Here is a 22,109-nt window from a genome sequence, read left to right on the forward strand (position 1 = left end):
GAGCAAAATTAAAAATCTGTGTTTTATTGCTGATTATTTTACACGTGATTGCTGCTTCGCTCCATCATACAGGCTAAAACAACAGCGTTATGGCAGCTGTGGGAGAGATGAGGAGATAAAGGACTCCTCCGGGAGTCACAGGCTGATCTGTGAGGACCACGTTGCTTCCCTGCAAACTAAAGTAAGGGCACGAGTGAAAGGAACAAAACTCTGAGCAAATATGCCAAAGGAACAGCAAATTAGTCAGGGACACAATGAGAAGTCAATATCAAAGAAGAAAAAGAGGAAGGAAGGAAATTAATTATAATTAACGAGGCTATTGCCCATCCTGTTAAAATTAAAAACCTTTAAAGACTATCAAAATAAAGTACAATAGATGTTATTATTTTGAATGATTCGACTTGATTCAATGCACAGTTCTGTAACACTCAGTCATGATTAAAAACAGACCGTGTGTGTGTGTGTGTGTGTGTGTGTGTGTGTGTGTGTGTGTGTGTGTGTGTGTGTGTGTGTGCGACTAAACCAGACTAATGTGGGCAGGAAAGCAAGAACTCAGCTTGCTATGTGTTTTCTTAATTTGGCTCTAAACACATTTAAAAATAAAACACACAAAACAAACTATCAAACAGTAAAAAATACAACTATGGATTGCACAAAGACCAAAATAACAGCTCCATGTACAGGGGAAGCAGCCGCAGATGCAGCCTCTAAAAAGCTTTGGAAGAAAAACAAAAGTGAAACCAAAGTAGGCTTACAGAAGTGTCAAATAATGTCTTAATGACCTTGTAGTACCATATCACCCTATTAGAGCACTTCGCTCTCGCTCTGCAGGCCTACTTGTTGTTCCTAGAGTATTTAAAAGTAGAATGGGAGGCAGAGCCTTCAGTTTTCAGGCCCCTCTTCTGTGGAACCAGCTTCCAGTTTGGATTCAGGAGACAGACACTATCTCTACTTTCAAGATTCAAACTTTCCTTTTGAAAAAGCAGGTGACCCCGAATCCTCTGTTAGCTATGCTGCAATAGGCCTAGGCTGCTGGGGGCTTTCCCATGATGCACTGGGTGTTTGTTCTGTCTTCCTCCCTTAACCTTGCAGCAGATGGCCCCGCCCCTCCCTGAGCCTGGTTCTGTCGGAGGTTTCTTCCTGTTAAAAGGGAGTTTTTCCTTCCCACTGTCGCCACAGCGCTTGCCCACAGGGTTCATATGATTGTTGGGTTTTTCTCTGTATGTAGTATTGTTGGGTCTACCTGACAATATAAAGCAGCTTCAAGCAACTGTTGCTGTGATTTGCTGTAATAAAATATAATTGAATTGAAATTAAATAGAGATAAGAACAGTAGCTGTGATATTCATTTTTATGGAGCCTAGTTCGGCACTAAAGGCAGGTCGACCATCCTGCCAAGTCTTAGTTTGCTTCATACAGCTTTGGTGTATTTTTAGTTCTGTTGCCCTGAGGGTATTTTAGTGATTCAAAAGGATTTCATGAAGCATTGCACTGTTTATTTTAAAAGATATATCATAATATCATCCACGAACAAGCTGTATGAGTCTGTTGATTGATTTCTCTTCCTGTGATTGAGTTTCTTGTCTAATCCAAGTGGAATCTTTCAGTTGAGCCATTCGTTTGAATCAGCTGTGAGATTTTTATAAATCGCTTTAATGCACTGAATGGCCTTTTCATTAAATCAAAATCCTCCTAATGTTAAATAGATTATTAACTTTGTCGAATGATTTTTCTGCGTCTAAACGGATCCAGGCAGCTGATGTTTGATTCACTTGTATTCTCTGTATTACATGTAATGTGCTCCTCATATTGTCTCATGTTTGTCTGCGCCTTACAAACCCCGTTTGATATTACAGAGGTATATGTGTTATACTCTACACTCAGGATAGTGATTGCTCTTTAATTTTGACATATTTCGTGTTTGTTCTTGGTTTGGGAAGTACGGTAATGACAGCTTCCTTCCAGCAGGGGGAGTACTTTCATTATTTAAAATCCAGTTAAAATAATGAAAGTATGTTGATGTTTTCTTTGTTTTTTCTTTTGTGGCTTTATTCTGCCTGTTTCAGATCTTCTTGTAGATGTATATATTCTGTTATTTTCTCTTTTATAAGATTGCTTGAAAGTGGAAATATTTGACCCCATATCACTGCTTTTAATGCAGCCCATAGTCGACATGACTATGGGAGGAAATCTTAGTGTGTTAGCTACGAGTACCGCTGCTGCTCTTTTCCTTGACTTGCTATGTGAGCTCTAGTAGATATTGTTAAAACCATTTCTTTTCCCCGTGTTGTGTTCATGATAAACGGTCTCCTGTAGGATGTTTATCTGTGTCCTTTCTTAGTTCAGTCATAATTCTAACCCTTAAGTTTCCCAGACCGCTGACATTTAATGACAAGATTTTGATCTCCCCATGTTTCATCTCCATGTTTTACTAATTGACTAATTAGTAAAAACTAATTAAAGCACTTTGAGTGAGCAGAAAAGCGCCATATAACAACCAGTTTGTTTACTATTTACTTGCTCTATGTCCATTTGAAGCTGTGGTGGGGCGTGGTCTGCAATGCCGCTGCAGGGAAGATGGACGCACCTGCGCGGAACCTGCAATCACGCCTCGCCGGCACAAAGGCTGCGCTGTCTGTCAGTACATCGTCGTTGTGACGCGAGTCGGGCTGTGAGCTGGAAAGCTGCAGCCGACTGAGTCGTGAACAACAACCAAGTCAATAAAGACGTGGTCGGCTCTGTCGTGGGTTCTTTACAGAAACAAATAACTACGTCTCACTAACCTGGGCGCCTCTTCCACTACCTTCTGGTTCCTCCTCTGGATGGAGCACTCCCTCTCATTGAGCCACAGAGCATTTCCATGTTTATCAGCCAACACCTGAAACAGGTTTTCAAATCAACACACTATGTGGTTTACACTGAACATGCCTGCATGTTAGAGCATCTGTCACTAAATCCAGAAAATTATTCTTTAAAATCTAAAAACTTTATTAAAAACAAACAAACACTAAATTCACACTTAGATCCTCAAACGTGAGCTGGTACAGTGACCTTTAGAAAAAAAATCATGTTTCTCTTCAGGAAAGCAAGAAAACCCTTCAGCATCTGAGTCAAACAATAATCATGTGTTTTCCTATTTTGCATAATAACAAATATTATGTTTTAATGATTTTGGTAAAAACCAACACTGTTAATTTAGGGCAGGGCACTGGGATCCAATAGTTTGAGCCCACATCAGAACCTGTCACTCAGAGTGGTCGGCTGTGACCTACGAACCTTTCAGGCTGGATTCAGCCAAACTCAGGCTGTATCCCAATTCAGGGTCTGCAGCCTTAAAGGCCGCATTTTAAGGCCAATTACGTCACAGCGACGCAACAAAGGCTGTCCCAATTCAAAGGCTGCTCGAAATGCGGCCCTCAAATGCGTCCTTCATTTCCCTGAATTTTAAGGACGTGGCGGTGTAGACTTCGTGGCCCAACATATCCCACAATTCATAGCGTGGCGGTGGGTGTGGATAATTTTGCCGCAGACGGCAGAAGCGGAGCGGCCGAAGAGTAAACTTTAAGTAAGTACTGAATATTATGTCACTTATTTATGTGCAAATGTTTAATAAGGAAGAACATTAAAACATTCCTGTTGGCCACATGTCGGCAAAGTTATGTGACATTAGTGACGTTTGTACTAACTTGGTTTTAAAGCCTTTACTTTAAAATATACGTCGTTCAATAGCTGAGCTTAATCAGAGAATGATCAAAGCTCATGTAGAAACAAACAAACAAATGAACAAAAGATTTTCTCCTTCATTTCTGTCAAACAAAGCTGTATGAAACGTTTCCAGCTGTTAGTATCATGGTTGCTAGGCAACCTGGGCAGCGCGACGAGGCTAGATCGTCCCATTTCACAAGCCTCGCACTTCCGGCCTTAGCGGTCTTTAAGTACGCGGCCCTTGAGGATCGTTGAGACTGCGTACTTTAAGGCTGCAGACCCTGAATTGGGACACAGCCTCTGCCTCCCGTCTGCAGTCTCAGCAGAGAGGCAGAGTCGTCAGGCTACGCTTTACTGTCACGGTCTTATTAGTGCGGGCCTACTGCATGTCTGACTCACAGTGTGACCTTCTGACTCTTCAAGCTTGTTTGCGTGGTGCATCCTGAGATGGCGTTTTGTGAGAGCTGTTAGGAAACAGCCTCCTCTCGACTCGACTGAACCGACAGTCATGAAGTTTGTTTCAGTGAATCTAGAGCTGAGACGAGGAGTTTAGGAATCAAAGAGTCACCTGCGCTCGTTCTTTTGGCTTTCATTCATCCATCAAAGTTAAAGGAGATCAGTGCAGACAGTCGATATACCTGAATCTCTATATGTCTGGGGTTGTCTATGTATTTCTCAATGAGCAGCCTGTCGTCTCCAAAGCTGGATGCCGCCTCCTGCGATGAGAACCGGAAACCTTCCCTGTTAACAGCACACCCACAGATCACAGCAGCTTTAAAGAGCAAATACAGACTTTCCATTGGTCTACAAGTAACATCAGGAAAAACAGTGAAGTAAGTAAATAAGCTTCAGTTTAGAGCACAAGGAGCTGAATGAATAACTTTAGCAATAACAGGTGATTTTGACTAACGACAGACGTCTGTAAAACACACGGGGACAAAACAAAAAGGAAGACCTGGACTGTTTAATGTGTCGCTTACAAAGTTCATATAATATAACCTCTTTTCCACTAGCACCCACTCCACAGTGTTCTGGTTGTTTTCCATTACAGTGGAGTACCATTTGCTTGGGGTCATTAAAGCAACGCTGCCAAAACAACATCATTACAATGGGAGACCCTGCAGGTACTACCATCTAATGGAAAACCCTACAAACCTGAAGCTGAACTGACACATTTCTGGCCACTAGTGTAATAGTAATTACGGGATGAATCAGTGTTTGGGGCAATAGTGTTGTAACTGTGGTATTTGGAGCTACTTAAGATCAAAAGAGTTTAACTAATGTGAGCAGAAGCACGAGCATCTTCCATAAGCTGCAGACGTACGAGCTAATAGCAGTAGCTTTAGTCCTTATATGTGCAATATAAGACTGTACAGTATTACCTGAGGTAGAGTACTTTAAGTCATTACTACATAAGCAATGCTTGTAATAATAAAAACAATTACTTCTACGTTTTGTTTAACACATAATTGAGTGTGTATTTACTAAAAATGGTAAATGGCCTGTATTTGTATAGCGCTTTACTTAGTCCCTAAGGACCCCAAAGCACTTTACACTACATTCAGTCATTCACACACTGGTGATAGCAACACTGCAGCCACAGCTACACGGCGCACTGACAGAGTAGCTGATGGGCTCGTGTATACTGAGCATGTGACCAAGTAAAATACCTCGTCTCCTCATCGTTCCAAGCAATCCTCATTCCTTTCCCTCCTCCACCCGCAGAAGCTTTGATCATCACAGGGTAACCTGGCAACAAAACAAAACAACTGCAAATGTGCATTTTTCACAGTCGACAACAGAACAGAATAGAATGAACCTTTATTACACAGCTGTGGGTGATACACAGCTCTTATAGCAGGAGGAATATAGACCTATAGTAGTGTGTGTGTGTGTGTGTGTAGGGGGGAGGGGGGTATGAATGATCCTGGTGAAATATTCAGTGTACAAACAAGATGCAAATGAGTATCAGCAATTACAAACATGCGATATGTCAATTAAACAGGTGATGAGTAAGATTATGTTAATCTGTGTAATAGAGTCTGACAGCTGCTGGTCACAAAGTCCTTTGGTAGCGCTCCTTCCTACACCGTGGGTGTAAAAGTCCTTCCTACACCGTGGGTGTAAAAGTCCTTCCTACACCGTGGGTGTAAAAGTCCTTCCTACACCATCCATCCATCTTCATCCGCTTTATCCGGGGCCGGGTCGCGGGGGCAGCAGCAAGCAAAGAGACCCAGACCTCCCTCTCCCCAGCCACCTCCTCCAGCTCGTCCGGGGGAACACCAAGGCGTTCCCAGGCCAGCCGAGAGATATAATCTCTCCAGCGTGTCCTGGGTCTGCCCCGGGGCCTCCTCCCGGTGGGACATGCCTGGAACACCTCACCCAGGAGGCATCCTTGTCAGATGCCCAAACCACCTCAGCTGGCTCCTTTCGATGTGGAGCAGCAGCGGCTCTACTCTGAGCCCCTCCCGGATGGCCGAACTTCTCACCCTATCTCTAAGGGAGAGGCCAGCCACCCTTCGGAGGAAGCTCATTTCCGCCGCTTGTATCCGCGATCTCGTTCTTTCGGTCACTACCCACAGCTCGTGGCCATAGGTGAGGGTAGGGACGTAGATCGACCGGTAAATTGAGAGCTTCGCTTTTACACTCAGCTCCCTCTTCACCACGACGGACCGGTGCAGCGTCTGCATTACTGCAGCTGCAGCCCCAATCCGTCTGTCGTCCTTCTCCCATCACTCGCGAACAAGACCCCGAGATACTTGAACTCCTCCACTTGGGGCAGGACCTCATCCCCGACCCGGAGTGGGCACTCCACCCTTTTCCGGCTGAGAACCATGGCCTCAGATTTGGAGGTGCTGATCCTCATTCCCGCTGCTTCACACTCGGCTGCGAACCGTTCCAGTGCGAGCTGGAGGCCCTCACCCGATGAAGCCAACAGAACCACATCATCCGCAAAGATCAGAGATGAGATTCTGAGGCCACCAAAGCGAAAGCCCTCCGCCACTTGGCTGCACCTAGAAATCCTGTCCATAAAAATTATGAACAGAACCGGTGACAAAGGGCAGCCCTGGCAGAGCCCATCACCCACCAGGAACGAGTCCGACTTATTGCCGGCAATGCGAACCAAGCTCTTGCAACGGTTGTATAGGGATCGAATGGCCCGTAGCAATGGGCCAGACACCCCATACTCCCGCAACACCTCCCACAGGACACCCCGAGGGACACGGTCGAATGCCTTCTCCAAGTCCACAAAACACATGTAGACTGGTGGGGCAAACTCCCATGCACCCTCAAGTATCCTCGAGAGGATGAAGAGCTGGTCCAGTGTTCCGCGACCAGGACGAAAACCGCATTGTTCCTCCTGTATCCGAGGTTCGACTAGCGGACGAACTCTCCTTTCCAGCACCCTGGCATAGACTTTCCCTGGGAGGCTGAGGAGTGTGATCCCCCTGTAGTTGGAACACACCCTCCGGTCCCCCTTCTTAAAGATGGGGACCACCACCCCGGTCTGCCAATCCACGGGTACTGCCCCTGATCTCCACGCAACATTGCAGAGGCCTGTCAACCAGGACAGCCCTACAACGTCCAGAGCCTTCAGGAACTCGGGGCGGACCTCATCAACACCAGGGGCTCTGCCACCAAGGAGTTGTTTAACTGCCTCAGTGACCTCGCCCCCAGAAATTGGCGGGTCATTCCCCTCATCCCCAGACTCTGCTTCCTCCTCGGAAGACGCGTCAGTGGGATTAAGGAGGTCCTCGAAGTATTCCTTCCACCGCCTGACAATTTTCTCAGTCGACGTCAGCAGCGCTCCGCCAGCACTATACACAGTGCAGGTAGAGCACCGCTTTCCCCTCCTGAGACGCCTGACGGTTTGCCAGAACCTCTTCGAGGCAGTCCGAAAGTCTTTTTCCATGGCCTCTCTGAACTCCTCCCACACCCGAGTTTTTGCTTCAGCCACTGCCCGAGCCGCATTCCGCTTGGCCTGTCGATACCTGTCGGCTGCCTCCGGAGTCCCACAGGCTAACTAAGCCCGATAGGACTACTTCTTCAGCCTGGTGGCTCCCTTCACCTCTGGTGTCCACCATTTGGTTCGGGGATTACCACCACGGCAGGCACCAACCACCTTGTGGCCGCAGCTCAATGCAGCAGCTTCGGCAATGGAGGCGCTGAACATGGTCCATTCGGACTCAATGTCCCCCGCCTCCCTCGGAATGCTGTTGAAGCTCTTCTGTTTGTACTGTTTGTATAAAAGTCCTTCCTACACCGTGGGTGTAAAAGTCCTTCCTACACCGTGGGTGTAAAAGTCCTTCCTACACTGTGGGTGTAAAAGTCCTTCCTACACAAGTCTGCTGCTGAACGAGCTGCTCGGTGCTCGTACAGTCTCATGCAGGGTGGGAGGTGTCGTCCATGATGGATGTTAGCTTAGACATCATCCTCAGCAAAACCCCAGCAGCCTTTTAAGACTGAGGAGTAAAACTGACTCTTTATCTTCACACACTGTGAGCTCTGCTTTCATCTGTTCCATCTCTTCAGATATCGTAAACCTGCACAGCGTTTACATCTTTAGCTTCTGTGTTTAGCACATTGAGTTTTCCTACAATGATATTTTCAACATAATAAATACAATCACCATTGCCATGCGTTATCTTTTGGTAACAGCTCCATGAAGATGTGATGATTGACAGCAATTCAACAAAAATAAATAAATACATTTAAAAAATAATCAGAAATAGGAGTAAACAGCTCGAGTGGGCCAGGAACACGTGTGTGGGAGATCATGTCCGCAGTAAACAAACTCACTAAGATTCTTCCTGTCATCACTAAAGTTTACTGTAAACTTTTAGCACACAGAAAAACTGATGACTTACCAATCTGCTGTGCAATCTTCACAGCTTCCTCTGCAGTCTGACACAGGCGAGGAGTAAAAGGGCAAATGCACATATGAATATATGGATCCATTACTGTTAACACATGACGTTTGTTCACAGCAGCAATCACCTCTACAGCTGCACTTATTGCAAGAGCTGCAGAACTATTAAAGTGCTGAGCAACAGATCAGCAAAGCAAACTTTGAGTCTGAAGAAATAAATTGATTCCTATTTTAACTGAGACAGCTGATCAAAGTCTCAGCTCTGGGTTGTGATATTTACTAGGTTGTTTTTCATGATCTGGCTGCTGTAACCAACTTTTTGGGGATAAATAAATCACATTTCATCTTCACAACAAAGGGAATAATAGAATTTTATCATCTGTTTACATCCTGTTCAGAACTTTAAAGCTTAAAGCGCGGAGTTAAAAATTCAAAGACAAAATCTTTAAATTCCAAAAATGAGGTTTTGCCAACTTGAATTCCTCCCTCAGTCTGAACATGAAGGTTCGTAACACCTCTGTGAGAATCAGAATGGACTGCACACATTACACTAAAGTGAATGCAGAGGAGGAGGAGTATCAAGCCAAGCGTTGAAACATTAAGAGGTTAGAGTGATGTGCAAGAAGACTTTCTGAAGAAGCTTCGCTGATCAAACGCTGGTTTTTTAGAACTACATGAATTTCAAATGTAACACCGTCGTGGTTTTTATTGTTAAAATGGTTAAACGTAATTGCATCGCATTACAGCACAGCAAAATAATTGCACAATTTTTTTAAATGACAAGAAAAATATGCCATAAATATTAACATATGAACATTTGCTATAGATGCAGCAGGAAAAAATCCAGTTTGGCTTATGTGAGTGAAGTTGGCCCCCCCCACCACCACCTTCTTCAAATCCAACAAAAGTGGTATCAAACGTTTGTGCTGCAAAAAGTTTTGTTTGTGCTACTATCATTTTAAAGATATTAATAAAACTTTCTAGAGGTCATCAGAGGTCAACCAGCCCCCCCACATTAATTAAATCAAACAAAATGGGTGTCAATCAACTGTGCTGGTTTGTGCTGGTTTGTGCTGCTAAAATTGTCGTTTGTGCTGCTTCTGTTTTAAAGATATTAATGAAAAGGTAAAGGTCAAAAGGTCAACCAGCCCCCCCACATTACCCAAATCAAACAAAATTGATGTCCAACGTTTGTGCTGCTAACATTTTAAAAATATTAATAAAATAAGATGTGTGCTTAATCATCCAGGTAAGTAAATCCCAGAAGGTTGATTCTGTTCATCTGGACATTTTCAGTTGGAGAAACGTTTCATCCAGGTGACGTCTTCAGTCTCAGCTGACTGCAGGTTTCCAACCTTATTAACAAACTAGCACCACTGAATGAACAAAGTGCTGGGGGGTTAGTTCCATGATTGTTAGTATGCAAATTCTTATGACCATTGATCAATGACAACTAATCAAAGCCTACTGATCAATGGCCATGAGTACCATTCACAGAGAGTGGGGAATGGCTACAATCACAGCATTGTAGGATGGCAACAGATGTACCCTTGGGCCCCCCTTCTCGATGCAGAGATGGACGAAGCTCTCTCAGTCTGCGTGCTCTGGCCTGGAGGCTCTTCAGTATCCTTCCTGATGGCAGCGAACTGCAGATGCTGCTGAAGGGATGAGTGGAGTCGCCTGTAATGGAGAGGACCTTCCAGGTGAGGCAGGTGCAGCTGCTCTCACTACTACTCATTTTTTCCTGCAGGACCCAGTGCAGGAGTCATACCACACAGTGATGCAGTGGTGAGGATACTCTCAACTGTGCCTCTGAAGGTGCTCATAATGGGGGTTGAATCTCTTGTGCTTCTCAGTTTGCAGAGGAAGTAGAGTCACTGTTGGTCTTCTCCACATTCAGGGACAGGTTGTTGTTGCTGCACCACTCTGCCAGATGGTTAACTTCACCCCTGTCGTAGATCTCGTCGTGGGTCAGCAGAGTGAAGAGAAGGGGGCTCAGCACACATCCTTGGGGAGCCCCCATATTCAGTGTTCTCGGGCTGGAGGTGTTGCTGCCGACCTGTACTGTCTGCTGTCTTCCTGTCAAGAAATCTAGCAGCCAGTTATACAGCGAGGTGCTGATCCCAGCAGATCCAGTTTGTGAATGAGAGGGAATGATGGTGTTGAAGGCTGAAGTCTATGAACAGCACTCTGACATACGAGTCTCTAGTGTTCAGATGTGTGAGGGCTGAGTGAGGGGCCGTTGAAATGGTTTCTGATTGGCCCGGACAGTGATAGTCCTGGTGTCACGACCTGCAGGATCGGCAAGGTGCTGATCAGAATCTCTCCACTCCTAGCCCTCCTTCTCTCTCCCCCTCTCTCCTTCTCTCCCCCGTTTTGCAGGGGCGGAACTCATGGCGGCTTCACGCCCTCGGTCCACGCCTTCCTGGGTTGGGAACACCTGGGCCTCATCAGACCAGCTGGTATATAAAAGGAGATGATCAGCTGTTCAACGCTGGATTGTTGTGAAGGCTCTAGTCAGTACACGTCTAGCTCAAGTTTCCTGTGCCTCTGTCTCAGAGACTTAACGAGTGTTTCTTTGTTCCTACGTGTTTCCCCGTGTGGAGTGTGGAAGGAGCGACTGGTCGCTAGCGGAGCAGAGAGAGGTTGAACTGAGCGCGTGTGTGATTTCCCCGTTTTCCCTGGAGCCCTGCCCCTCACGTCTTGTATATAGCACTAACCCCGCACTGTCTGTACATACACTCGGTGAAGATCTGTAAATAAACCGTCTCTGTTTAAACGCTACTCAGGAGTCCTGCGAGTGGATCCTCTAAGCAACCCGTGACACCTGGTCTCTGTGACATCACCGATGCATTTTGGGATGTAGGCAGTAACAGTTTCTGTATATTCCTGAAAGTCTGTGGTGGAAAAGCAGTCTTGCAGAGCCTCTGAGGACCCTTCTGGCCACACCTGTACCTGCTTACGAACTGGTTTGGTGACTTTGACCCGGGGCCTGTGGCACACCCATGTTTCCGCCTGTACTGACCCTTATGCAAAATAGGTGGAATTAAGACACAGTCCCAAAAGCAAACACAACTGATCAGTGCTGAGAGTGGTCCTGTTGCTGAGGTTGGGGTGATCCTGTCATCTATGAACGACCTCCAACGCTTCTATGACCGGGATGCAAGTGAAGACAGATGTAACATCTCTCTCTCACTGTACATGTACTGTTTATAAAATTAGGGAAACATAACCTGCACAAACAAAATAATTTGCAGGACAAATGTTTGACATCAATTTTGTTCGATTTGAAAAAGGTAGGGGGGCCAACTTCACTCACATGTGTTTATAAGTTTGGGGAAACCTGCAGTCAGCTGAGACTGAAGAAGTCACCTGGATGAGTGACGAAACGTTTCTCCAACTGAAAATGTCCAGATGAACAGAATCAACCTTTTGGGATTTACTTACCTGGATGATTAAGCACGCATCATGTTAGCAACAAAAACAAAAAATTTTGCAGCACAAACGTTTGACATCAATTTTGTTGGATTTGGGTAATGTGGGGGGGGGGGCTGGTTGACCTCTGATGACCTCTAGAAATGTTTATTAATATCTTTAAAATGATAGTAGCACAAACGAAACTTTTTGCAGCACAAACGAAACTTTTTGCAGCACAAACGAAACTTTTTGCAGCACAAACGTTTGATACCACTTTTGTTGGATTTGAAGAAGGTGGGGGGCAACTTCACTCACATAAGCTTTAACCTATTAATTGAAAAAACAAATATTAGTGAAAAACAAAAACCACGACACAGCCGACGAACACAGCCCTCAGATTTGATCTAGCAAACGCCTTCTCGTTTCCATGCATTGCCCTTTTGATGGCCCTACCTTGACAACGCCATCGAATCCTGGGATAGTGTTGACTTTGGCAGCCTTTGCAATTAGCTTGCTTTCAATTTTATCCCCCATTGCCTGGATAGCATGGGTGTCTGGGCCAATGAACGCCACACCTTCTGCTGCCTGGCAACAAGACAAAGTACCATGAGACTCCTGACAGACTTAATTCACTTAAGAAGTGATTCACTGTAAACTCACCAGTCGTTTTGCAAACTCTTTATTTTCAGACAGAAACCCATAACCAGGATGAACCTCAGAGAGGAGAGAAAAGTCACACTTTCAAACACAAATATCCTTTAAAGGGGGTTTGGAAGAAAACTCCTTTCATGCATAAACAATTGCTTAATTGTACTTGTGAATTACAAGCTGTTAACATCAAAAAGAGTCACAACAGTATTACTGCATCTGACCTAGAAGGAGCAGGACTGTCAACACGGTGCAAGTCTGAATGCATGTTAAAGGCCTGGACACTCCTGGCCGTAGGACTGTAAATAGGTAAACATCACACACTTTGTCCCCTTTCAGCCACTGAACAGGTGGCTGTAGCTCAGGAGGCAGAGCAGGTCATCTAACAAGCAGAAGGTTGGTGGTTCAGACGAGCAAGACACCGAACCTTAGTTTCTCTCTGATGTGTTCAACAGAGTGTGAATGTCAGATAAAAAGCACTTTGATAAACTCACCCACTGTCCTGTCCCTTTTATTTTGGAGGCAACAACTTAAAACAAATTGCACTCACACATGTGTGTAAGCAAATACATCATCAATATAAAAGCCTCTCTGCAGCCCCGCTGTTACATGACGGAGGACTAGGGATGGGTACCGGTATCCGGTGCCATGATGGCACCGGTTCTGACATAAACGGTAGTAACCAGACCGAAAAGCAGCGCACATTTCGGTGCTTTTTTTCCTGAGCTGTGATACACTTTAGATTCTAGCCAATCATTTTACGTTTCCGAGGATAGTAGGCGGGTCCAGGTACGTACGTTCTTTTAGAGCAGAGCTACAGATTTAAAATGCCCAAGATGAAGCGGTCAAAGTCTGGCTGTACTTCACAGCAAAAGATGCAAACTCAGCAGCTGCAACAAGAGCTTTAAGCTGATACTGTGATACTGTCAAAGGAGGTAACACCTCAAATCTGATGAAACACCTGGCGACGCATAGCGTTTTTTTTAAAGCCGAGAAATGCGCCGTATTTGATAGCTTGCTGCGAGACCTCACACCGAGCACATCTACTGTGGGTGTGGTGCCTGTTATCGACCCGGAGTTAGCAACATCCCCCAAAAACCCGAAGAGGAGAGTCCTGGCCCCTAGCCCTGCCAGTGTAGCAGAAATGATGAGGATGATGATGCAGCAGCAGCCGTTCTTCTCTGCGTGAGTAGCTTCATGTTGTTCGTGTGTAATTTACGTTGAGTAGGCTAACCACGTTATTAAATTAATGCATGTAAGGTGAACTAGCAAACATCATCATAGCTACATGCAGCTGTCTTCTTGTTTGATGGCAGATACTCCCTTCACCCTGGCCAAAAAGGCTAAAATGACCAAAGAAAAAGTGGGAAACGGTTAAACATGAGAGGTTTTTGGACAAAGTTTGTGTTTTTTCCATTGTTTAAGCACTGCTTCCAGCCAAGAGTGATACCATATATGCCCCATAGCTGCAGAAAAGGCTAACATTGTTATCTTTTTACAAAAAAACAGCTGAACATGAGAGGTTTTTGGACCAATTTTGTGTTCTCCATTCTTTAAGCACCGGTTTGAGCACCGTTTAAGCACCGGCACCGTTTCAAAAGTACCGGTTTGGTACTGGTATAGGATAAAACCTAAACGATACCCATCCCTACGGAGGACACTGCAGGAAATCTGAGCTTCAACTGAAAAACAAAATGACTCTTTGGACTTTGGAACACAGAAAAGCTTCATCTTCATCTTAACATGAAGACAGAAATCGATTCGGACCCAGAGTTACCCCTCTGCCTCCTAGTAGATGCACCTGTCGTATGAATTTCAAAATTTTACATCAGCTTGTTCTCAAGCTATTCCCTTCACAAGATTTTCAGAAAACTTGACCTCTGACCTCTAACCTTAAGGATGCGGTCACTGAGAATCAAACTTCGATAAGATTGCCAGTAGATGCACCTGTGGTATCAGTTTAAACTCCTGGTTCTCGGCTCATCGACTTAATACACAAAATGAATATGCAGACGCCATCTGCACGAGTCATGTCATTCACTTACAGCTTGTGCTCCAGTCACTCTGATGGCATCCATGATGGCATCCATGTTCAAGTAGCTTTTACTGGTGGGGGCGGGGCCAACACAGACCGCCTCATCAGCCATCTTCACATGAACCTAGATCCATACAGAGCAGAACATTAACATCCACAGCAGGAGGTGAACCGAGGCTCACTGTGCGGCTAAAAAACCAACGACAGTTTTCACTGCAGTAATCTACTCATACACCCATTCTTTGATTAAAGGTTTTATTCCTGATGATGTGCTTTAAAGTCACTAAAGTGGTAAAACAAAAAAGTGAAAAATGAATGCAAAGTTCATCTAGAACCTCTGCACACATGTTGGGCTCGCTCGAGGCCTCGTGACCTTTTGCACTCTGTTTTTCGGGGTGATCTGAAAAGATCTGAGCTCACGCTTCCTGAAGTGCCACTCTGTTTTTGTATAATGTGCACACGGTGTTGTTCCATGGCATTGCAAGAGAACATGCTCTACCAACGTCCCACAAACAAAGCACCGACAAACATCGTTTAAAGCTCTCCTGCTGCTCACAAAGGATCTTTTTGAGCCAAATGTTGATTATCATTCAAACAAAGTTTACACTAAAAAGGTGATAAAGCTTTAAGGCGGTAGTGTGCATGGTAATATCAGCACACAAACAAGGTTGTTAAATCATCAGTCAGGTATGAATAACATTAGTTATACTGTAACAGTCAGTGCAGAAGCATCAGCTGATTTATCACTGATCCAACACTGAAGTGTTAACTTTAAACTATTCCTCTTTGCATGAACGTGCATTAACTGTTAACTCTCAGGATAAAGTTTTTAAGTTAACCTGAGCTTGAATTTACGTTTAACCTACTGAATCACATTCAGAGACAAGTCCTCAGGTGAGTGTGAAATAAAACCAACATGGAAATGCACAGACTCACAGCGCTGGAGTCTACATCACTGTGAACAGCCACAGTCTGGATGCCCATCTTCTTGCACGTCTTGATCACCTGATTGAAAAAAGGAAAATACCTCACAGTAGAAGATATCAGCACAGCCAACGGCACCAATCAGCTGCAGCATTAAAAGCACTGAGATATGAATAATATATAGATGATGTCATTATCTGTATTGGAAATCATGGATCCCGGACGTTTACCCCACCACAGCCCCCGTGCTGCTGCATAATATCAGGCAGCTGGTGAAGGGAAGAGCACCTTTCACAGCTGAGCCCTGCAGAGTTTCCTGCTGCAGCAATGAGACGGGCTGTGAGCTGCAGCTGCTCTCTGCTTCATTTTAAGATGAACAGTTTGACACGTCCACGCATGAAACACATTCATCGTGACCATGACTTAACATTAATCACACACGAAACATCTATTCACAGCTGTGTGAATGCTGTTTTTGGCATTTGGATAGGTCAGGGGTCATGACCTGTTATTGTCAAGGATCACTTTGCTACCTGTGGTCCCAAACGAGCACCAGTACTGTCACATTTAAAGAAATCTGGCACCAACTTGATGTGAAAGTCGATTCATATCAGTGGCATTTATCTGCAAAACAACCAGCTGTTAACTGCACATGTTGTGTGAGTCAATGAGAGTTACCCTGCAAGCGATCTCTCCTCTGTTTGCAATGAGGATCTTATCAAAGGTCTGCGGAGGAAGAAGACAAACAGCAACGTTTCATTACTACAAAGACTTTTTACTCAACTTTGTACTGAAAGTAAAATATATAGATTTTCTTAATCAGCATTGTTGAAAACATGAACGAATACAAAAATGAAATAAGCAGACGAGAGCCGTGCATTACCTTTTCATTGGGACTAGATATGGTGGAATACTGAGCCTCTCTCTGCACAGCACAGCATCTGGACTGGAGAGGGGAATACTGCAGAGCACACAGCACAACTTTACTGTTAGTGTGTACACACACACACACACACACTCACACACACACGTAAAACAAGTAAATATCCAAATATGCTACAAAGAGCGTCTCATTGAAGTTTAAGTAAAGTCGGATATTTTCCTTTGAAGTTTTGCTTGAAGACTTCAAAGCATTCTTCTTCATTTTTATTCACAGGTTTGAGGTAGAGCAGTGTGGTGGCTGAAGTCCTACACAGGTGAGCAGGAAAACACTAACTGCTTATGCTCGCCAGGTTTGACAATAACGGGGTTTATGGTTGAGCTCGATCGCCACCTGCTGGACTGTCTGCCTGCCTGCAGTCAGTGTGTAACCGAGCAGCTTTCGGAGGAGAGCGCAGAGTGTTGGAAACAGGGAAAAGTGTCACTGGCTGCGCTTTTCCTGCTTTATTTGTTGTTTCTCTGAAGCTTTGGTCCGTGTTCCCGTTGCATCGCTGGGACTGCGACGATTTATCGAGTAATTCCAACGAATCGATTAAGAAAAATTCTCGACACATTCTTCACATCGATTGTTGTCTAACGCGCGGCTCTGTAGCAGATGTGTTTAAACACCAGCGTTTCTCCGACAGTTTCAACTGAAACAAACCTGCAACAGAAACGTATGTAGGAAAATATTTCAAAGTAATTCCTCCCCAAAATTAATCAGTAATTTTTATAACGCATTTATGAGATTCAATACAAATGCAACTTTGGATATTAAGGCAAGGTGGGAAGCTGAGACTGGCACTCAAATCTCAGGACACCTGGGAAGAGGTGTTTGGTGAAGCCCATCTGGTGACTAATTCTGGGCTGTGGAGAGAATTTAAATGGAAAGTGGTCATGAGATATTTTAGAACCCCGGAGATAATGGCCAAAATGAAGCCTACAAATCCTGACACCTGCTGGTGAAATTGTGGTACTTATTTAGGAACCCACTCACATATATTCTGGTCATGCCCAAAACTCTGCTCATTTTGGAATGACATATTTAAAGTTCTCAATACAGTTTTCCAGCAACCATTAACAACAGACCAACAGCTAGCCATTTTAGGAGTACTACCAAATGGTTTTGCGGGAAACAATAAAAAGTATCTTTTAAGAATCTTGCTTACAGCAGCACTAAAGTGTATCACTATTAAATGGCTGAATCTTGACCCAACTTCATATAGTATGTGGATTGATAAAGTAAGAGAAATTTACCAGATGGAGGGAATAACATCTGCTCTGCGGATTCAGAGAGAATTGTTTACTGAGCGTTGGCGACCCATACATGCTTTACTGTTTATTTAGCATAGGTCTGTTTCGTTCATTTATGGCTAGATTTGTCACGTTATTTAATATTACATAAAGTTTTTGTTTTGTTTTCTTCTTGTTTTTGTCTGTTTGTTTGTTTGCTTGCTTGGGTTTTGTTTTGCTTTCCAGTTTTGTGCTTCCTAATTGCAGTTCTTATTTTAATCTACATTTCTGCATTGCGGTTCCTGTAACTGTCCTACTTGTGAACATTGACAATGTTGTAAATTATAATAAAAATTGAGTTAAAAAAAGAAAGAAAAAGAAACGTATGTAGGAGCAGTGAATGAATGAGAGCCCCCAGCTTTAACATAACACTGCAGAACAACAACAGCAGTGATGATGACGCGGGCACAGTTTAACGTGGAGCCGGACTATGGGCTCAAAATGTGGTCATAAATATTTTGTACTTGTAAATCAGGATTTGTATGTGTAAAAAAGATTTGTGTGTGGACTTAGCCAAAAAAAAAAACCCAACCCTGCAAGTTACAAGTACGAATTCTGACCCTATTTTTCTTCCTTTCATCTGATTGGTCAATGTCATGTCAATCACAAATGTAACAATCCAATCAGAGAACAGATGTGCCCCTCCGACAGCCAAACCCGTCTTTGAAGGGAGTAAATGCCCTTTCACATGCCAACCCAGCGTTTTCCTTCATCACCACGAAGGAAAACAGTAGTGATGGGATTTCCGGCTCTTTTTAGAGACCCGGCTCTTTCGGTTCGGCTCACTAAAAAGAGCCGGCTCTTTCGGCTCCTCAGGTTGTTTTGTTGCTTTAATGAATTTATTATTAACAATAATATAAAATTATGCACAAAAGGAATTACTAATGTAAAAAAAAAAAAAAAGTGGTTTTATTTATATATGTTTATATATAAATATATGCCGTGGCCCCCAGAGACAAAACACATACAAACTCCAAAACACATTTCTAGCATTTCTAGCATAAGTGATCTAGGTAGCTCTGAACTTCCAAAACAGAGCTACCTAGATCACTTAAATTACACAATTGAAAGCATATGTGTATTGTTTGTATATTTATACACAAGCATTCATATATAGTCAAATAATAATAATAATAAAAAAAGTTTATTTACCTGTTACTACCACACACCAAATCCGGTCGTTGGTACTTGCTGGCTTGTGTAGCCTCTAGGTAACAAAAGTTCAACACTGTGCCCTAGCATCCTGGAGCACTTCTGTTGTCTTTTGTACATGTTTTGAGTTTTTATGTGCTTCTGAGTTTTTATGTGTTTTGGAGTTTTTACGTGATTTGAAGTTTGTACGTGCTTTGTCTCTAGGGGCCACCGTAAATATACTTTTATTTATTCACTCCACATAAAATGTAATAAATAAATCATATAATACAAAAATCAACTATTCACATTTCAACCTCCCCCCTCTTCCCAGAGTAAAGCACAAGGCTCGCATGCTGAGTGAAGCAGAAAAAAAGTGCGAGAGAGAGAGAGAGAGAGGGTGAGCAAAGGAAAAAAAAAACCCCCAAAAAAACTCAACATGGCTCGCGTCGTTCACGTCAAAGACCCGGCTCTAAGAGCCATTTCGTTCGCGACCGACCCATCACTAGAAAACAGTCTGTGGTCGTCCGAGTTTGGTGTTTTTTGTCCCTTTTCAACAGCGCTGCGTTTTTTGTGTTTGTGTTAAACTAATCCTAAAGTAATAATGGTATTTCTAACCACTGATATACCACAACTTTATCCTTTCAACAGCTGCTGAAAGTTAGGGGACCTAGCTGCTATTGGATATTTATATAGAGATCCTCCAGCTTCAAACTGTATTACCCTTCAAGGACCTGCAGTTCAAAGAAGCGCCCCTCCAACAGCCAAACCATCTGTTCTCCGATTGGATTGTTACAATTGTTATTGACATGACATTGACCAATCAGATAAAAGGAAGAAAAATAAGCTCAAAATTCGTACTTGTAACTTGCAGGGTTTTTTGGCTAAGTCAACACAAATCTTTTTTACACACACAAATTCTGTTTACACATACAAATCTTTTTCACACACACACAAATTCTGTTTACACATACAAATCTTTTTCTCACACACACACACACACACACACACACACACACACACACACACACACACAAATTCTGTTTACACACACAAAACTGATTTACAAGTACAAAATATTCATGACCACATTTTGAGCGCATACCCTCGAGCCTCCGTGTCTACTCTGCTGCACAAGATACGCGACACAGCAGCGCCAACATGTCAAGTTTCAGCGCAAAATACTCTGAAACCTCTAAAGTGTGGTACAACTCCTCCACGCAATGGAAACTCCAAGTTTGTTTCCAGCGGCTTTTCCGTCACAGACACTGTGGACTGTGCGTTAGCTGTTAGCGGAGATCCTCTGAGTGAAAGCACAGACCCTCACGGTCAGCTCACCTTTACAGCGAACAGAAGCCTCTTTAACGTCGAAGGGACACTGTGCGCCGCCATGTTGCCGATCATCCACAACGTCATGACGTAGCGTGCAGAGCGCACAGCCGCAGGAGGCCAGTGTGGTGCCAAAAAGTGATTTCCGGTATTTAAATAGTAAATACTGAATCATGTCAAGCCAGAAAGAACATTTGTGCCTTAAGGTAGAAGTGCCAATCAGTGTATAGCAAATACACTTTAATATGTCCTTTGATTATGAACTCTGATTGACATTAAACATGTCTTTCTAAGAGCGGCCAGGCCAACGGGGCAGCAGCAACTGCAACAAATATAACAGATAGATATTTAAAGTGACCAAAAATGTTTCAGGTAGATTTGGATAACTCTTTTCTCTTAAGAAATCTAATTTAAAAACTTCTTTTTGTATTTACTCAGGTTGTCTTTGTCCAACATTAAAGTTTAGTTGATGACTGGAAGCATGTGAGCAATGTGTTTGTAGATATGCAAAAAACAACAACTAAGAAATGAGGAAGGGGGCACAGCACTGCACATGCCCAGTGCAGGAGTCGTGATTCAAACCTTCCAGAGCCGCAGTCGGCCCTCGGATGAGCCTAATAACTTACACATGCTGAATTCTTTCTTGGCTGGAGAGCCTCCTGGGTTTAATCCAGGTGCAGAAATGTTTGCTTTTCACAAGAGTCCAAGAGCACCACTCACCAGAGCTGTGAAGATAGCACACTCGAACCCAAAAGTAACTTAAAATGCTTGGAACAAAATTTTCATTGTTATATAAACATGACTAAACACGCTTACTGAAAATGCTGTCCCTTTGTTTGCCATTAGGTTTCTGAGGGCCTCAGGGTGCTATCCTAGCTGATATTAACACATCACATGTCGGTTGCAGACACACTCACACCCAGACACGTCATTAATTACATCCTTTAGCCTTTGAAGCTAAAGGATACACAGTTGCTGCAGATTTCTTGGCTGAATTCATCCCCCGTTTCAACCACATCCCAACGGTGCTCTGTTGGTCTGAGCTCCGGAGACTCTGGAGGCCATCAGAGTTCAGAGAACTCCTCGCCATGTTCTAGAAACCCATTTGAGATTATGTGAGCTTTGTGACATGCAGTGTTGGACTCAAACTCACAGTCTGGCTCTGGTCTTTAAAGAATAGCATTAAGGGTGCCAAGACCATATGTCAAGACACCAATACACCACCACCCACGTCCAGAGCTGCAGATACAAGGCAGGGTTAATTCACGCTGTGACATTACTTACATTAAACTCTGTCCCTGCCATCTGAACGTTGCAGCAGAAGCCACGGCTCATCAGACCAGGCAACGTTTTTCCAGTCTGGTTGTAAGAAGAGGTTAATGGACTTACCTTCCAACTCTAAGCAGTCTGACCATCATTTTCTAGCAGAGAACTGTCACTCAGCGGATGCTTTCTCTTTCTGAGGTCATTCTCTGTTAACACTACAGAGGTTTGTCTGTAGTCCCAGAGTGGTCCACCTGGTAACAGCAACACCTCGTCCCAATTCTCATGCTCACTTCGAAGTTCACTGTTATCTTGACTGCATGTGTAAACGCATTGTTCTGCTGTGTGAATGGCTAATTTGATCTTTGCATTAACAAGCAATTCAGCAGGTATGCCTAATGAAATAGCATTGAGTTCACTCGAGCAGTGTCAGAAAGCACTTATCAACGTGCTTTAGTAACTTACCCAAGAACACAGCATGACGACGCATTTGATTGGTGTTGCCTGTAGCTAATGTTACAAGAATGTATCAAATTTTGAATTCTGAACCAGCTGCTGGTCAAAATATAGACAGCT

The 22,109-nt window shown here is 43.8% G+C and overlaps 1 protein-coding gene across 1 annotated transcript in view; it reads right to left on the bottom strand.

Annotated features, from left to right (window-relative positions):
* Window positions 1-20,393, bottom strand: part of pcca (propionyl-CoA carboxylase subunit alpha) — a 31,343-nt gene extending 10,950 nt beyond the window's left edge. Inside the window, exons 1-11 of the mRNA XM_087837438.1 lie at window positions 20,280-20,393; window positions 16,483-16,560; window positions 16,278-16,325; window positions 15,612-15,680; window positions 14,686-14,799; window positions 12,653-12,706; window positions 12,446-12,577; window positions 8,574-8,610; window positions 5,376-5,454; window positions 4,344-4,446; window positions 2,784-2,878 (exon numbers count right to left, since the gene is read on the bottom strand). Coding sequence (XP_087693564.1) covers window positions 2,784-2,878; window positions 4,344-4,446; window positions 5,376-5,454; window positions 8,574-8,610; window positions 12,446-12,577; window positions 12,653-12,706; window positions 14,686-14,799; window positions 15,612-15,680; window positions 16,278-16,325; window positions 16,483-16,560; window positions 20,280-20,357 — 887 coding nt within the window. The 5' untranslated portion in view covers window positions 20,358-20,393. The remainder of the gene's footprint in view (window positions 1-2,783; window positions 2,879-4,343; window positions 4,447-5,375; window positions 5,455-8,573; window positions 8,611-12,445; window positions 12,578-12,652; window positions 12,707-14,685; window positions 14,800-15,611; window positions 15,681-16,277; window positions 16,326-16,482; window positions 16,561-20,279) is intronic.
* Between the last annotated feature and the right edge of the window lie 1,716 nt (window positions 20,394-22,109).

Source organism: Neolamprologus brichardi, unplaced genomic scaffold (assembly GCF_056152115.1).
Source record: "Neolamprologus brichardi isolate AB-2024 unplaced genomic scaffold, ASM5615211v1 NODE_ptg000033l+_length_6344489_cov_1, whole genome shotgun sequence".
Classification (NCBI taxonomy): domain Eukaryota; kingdom Metazoa; phylum Chordata; class Actinopteri; order Cichliformes; family Cichlidae; genus Neolamprologus; species Neolamprologus brichardi.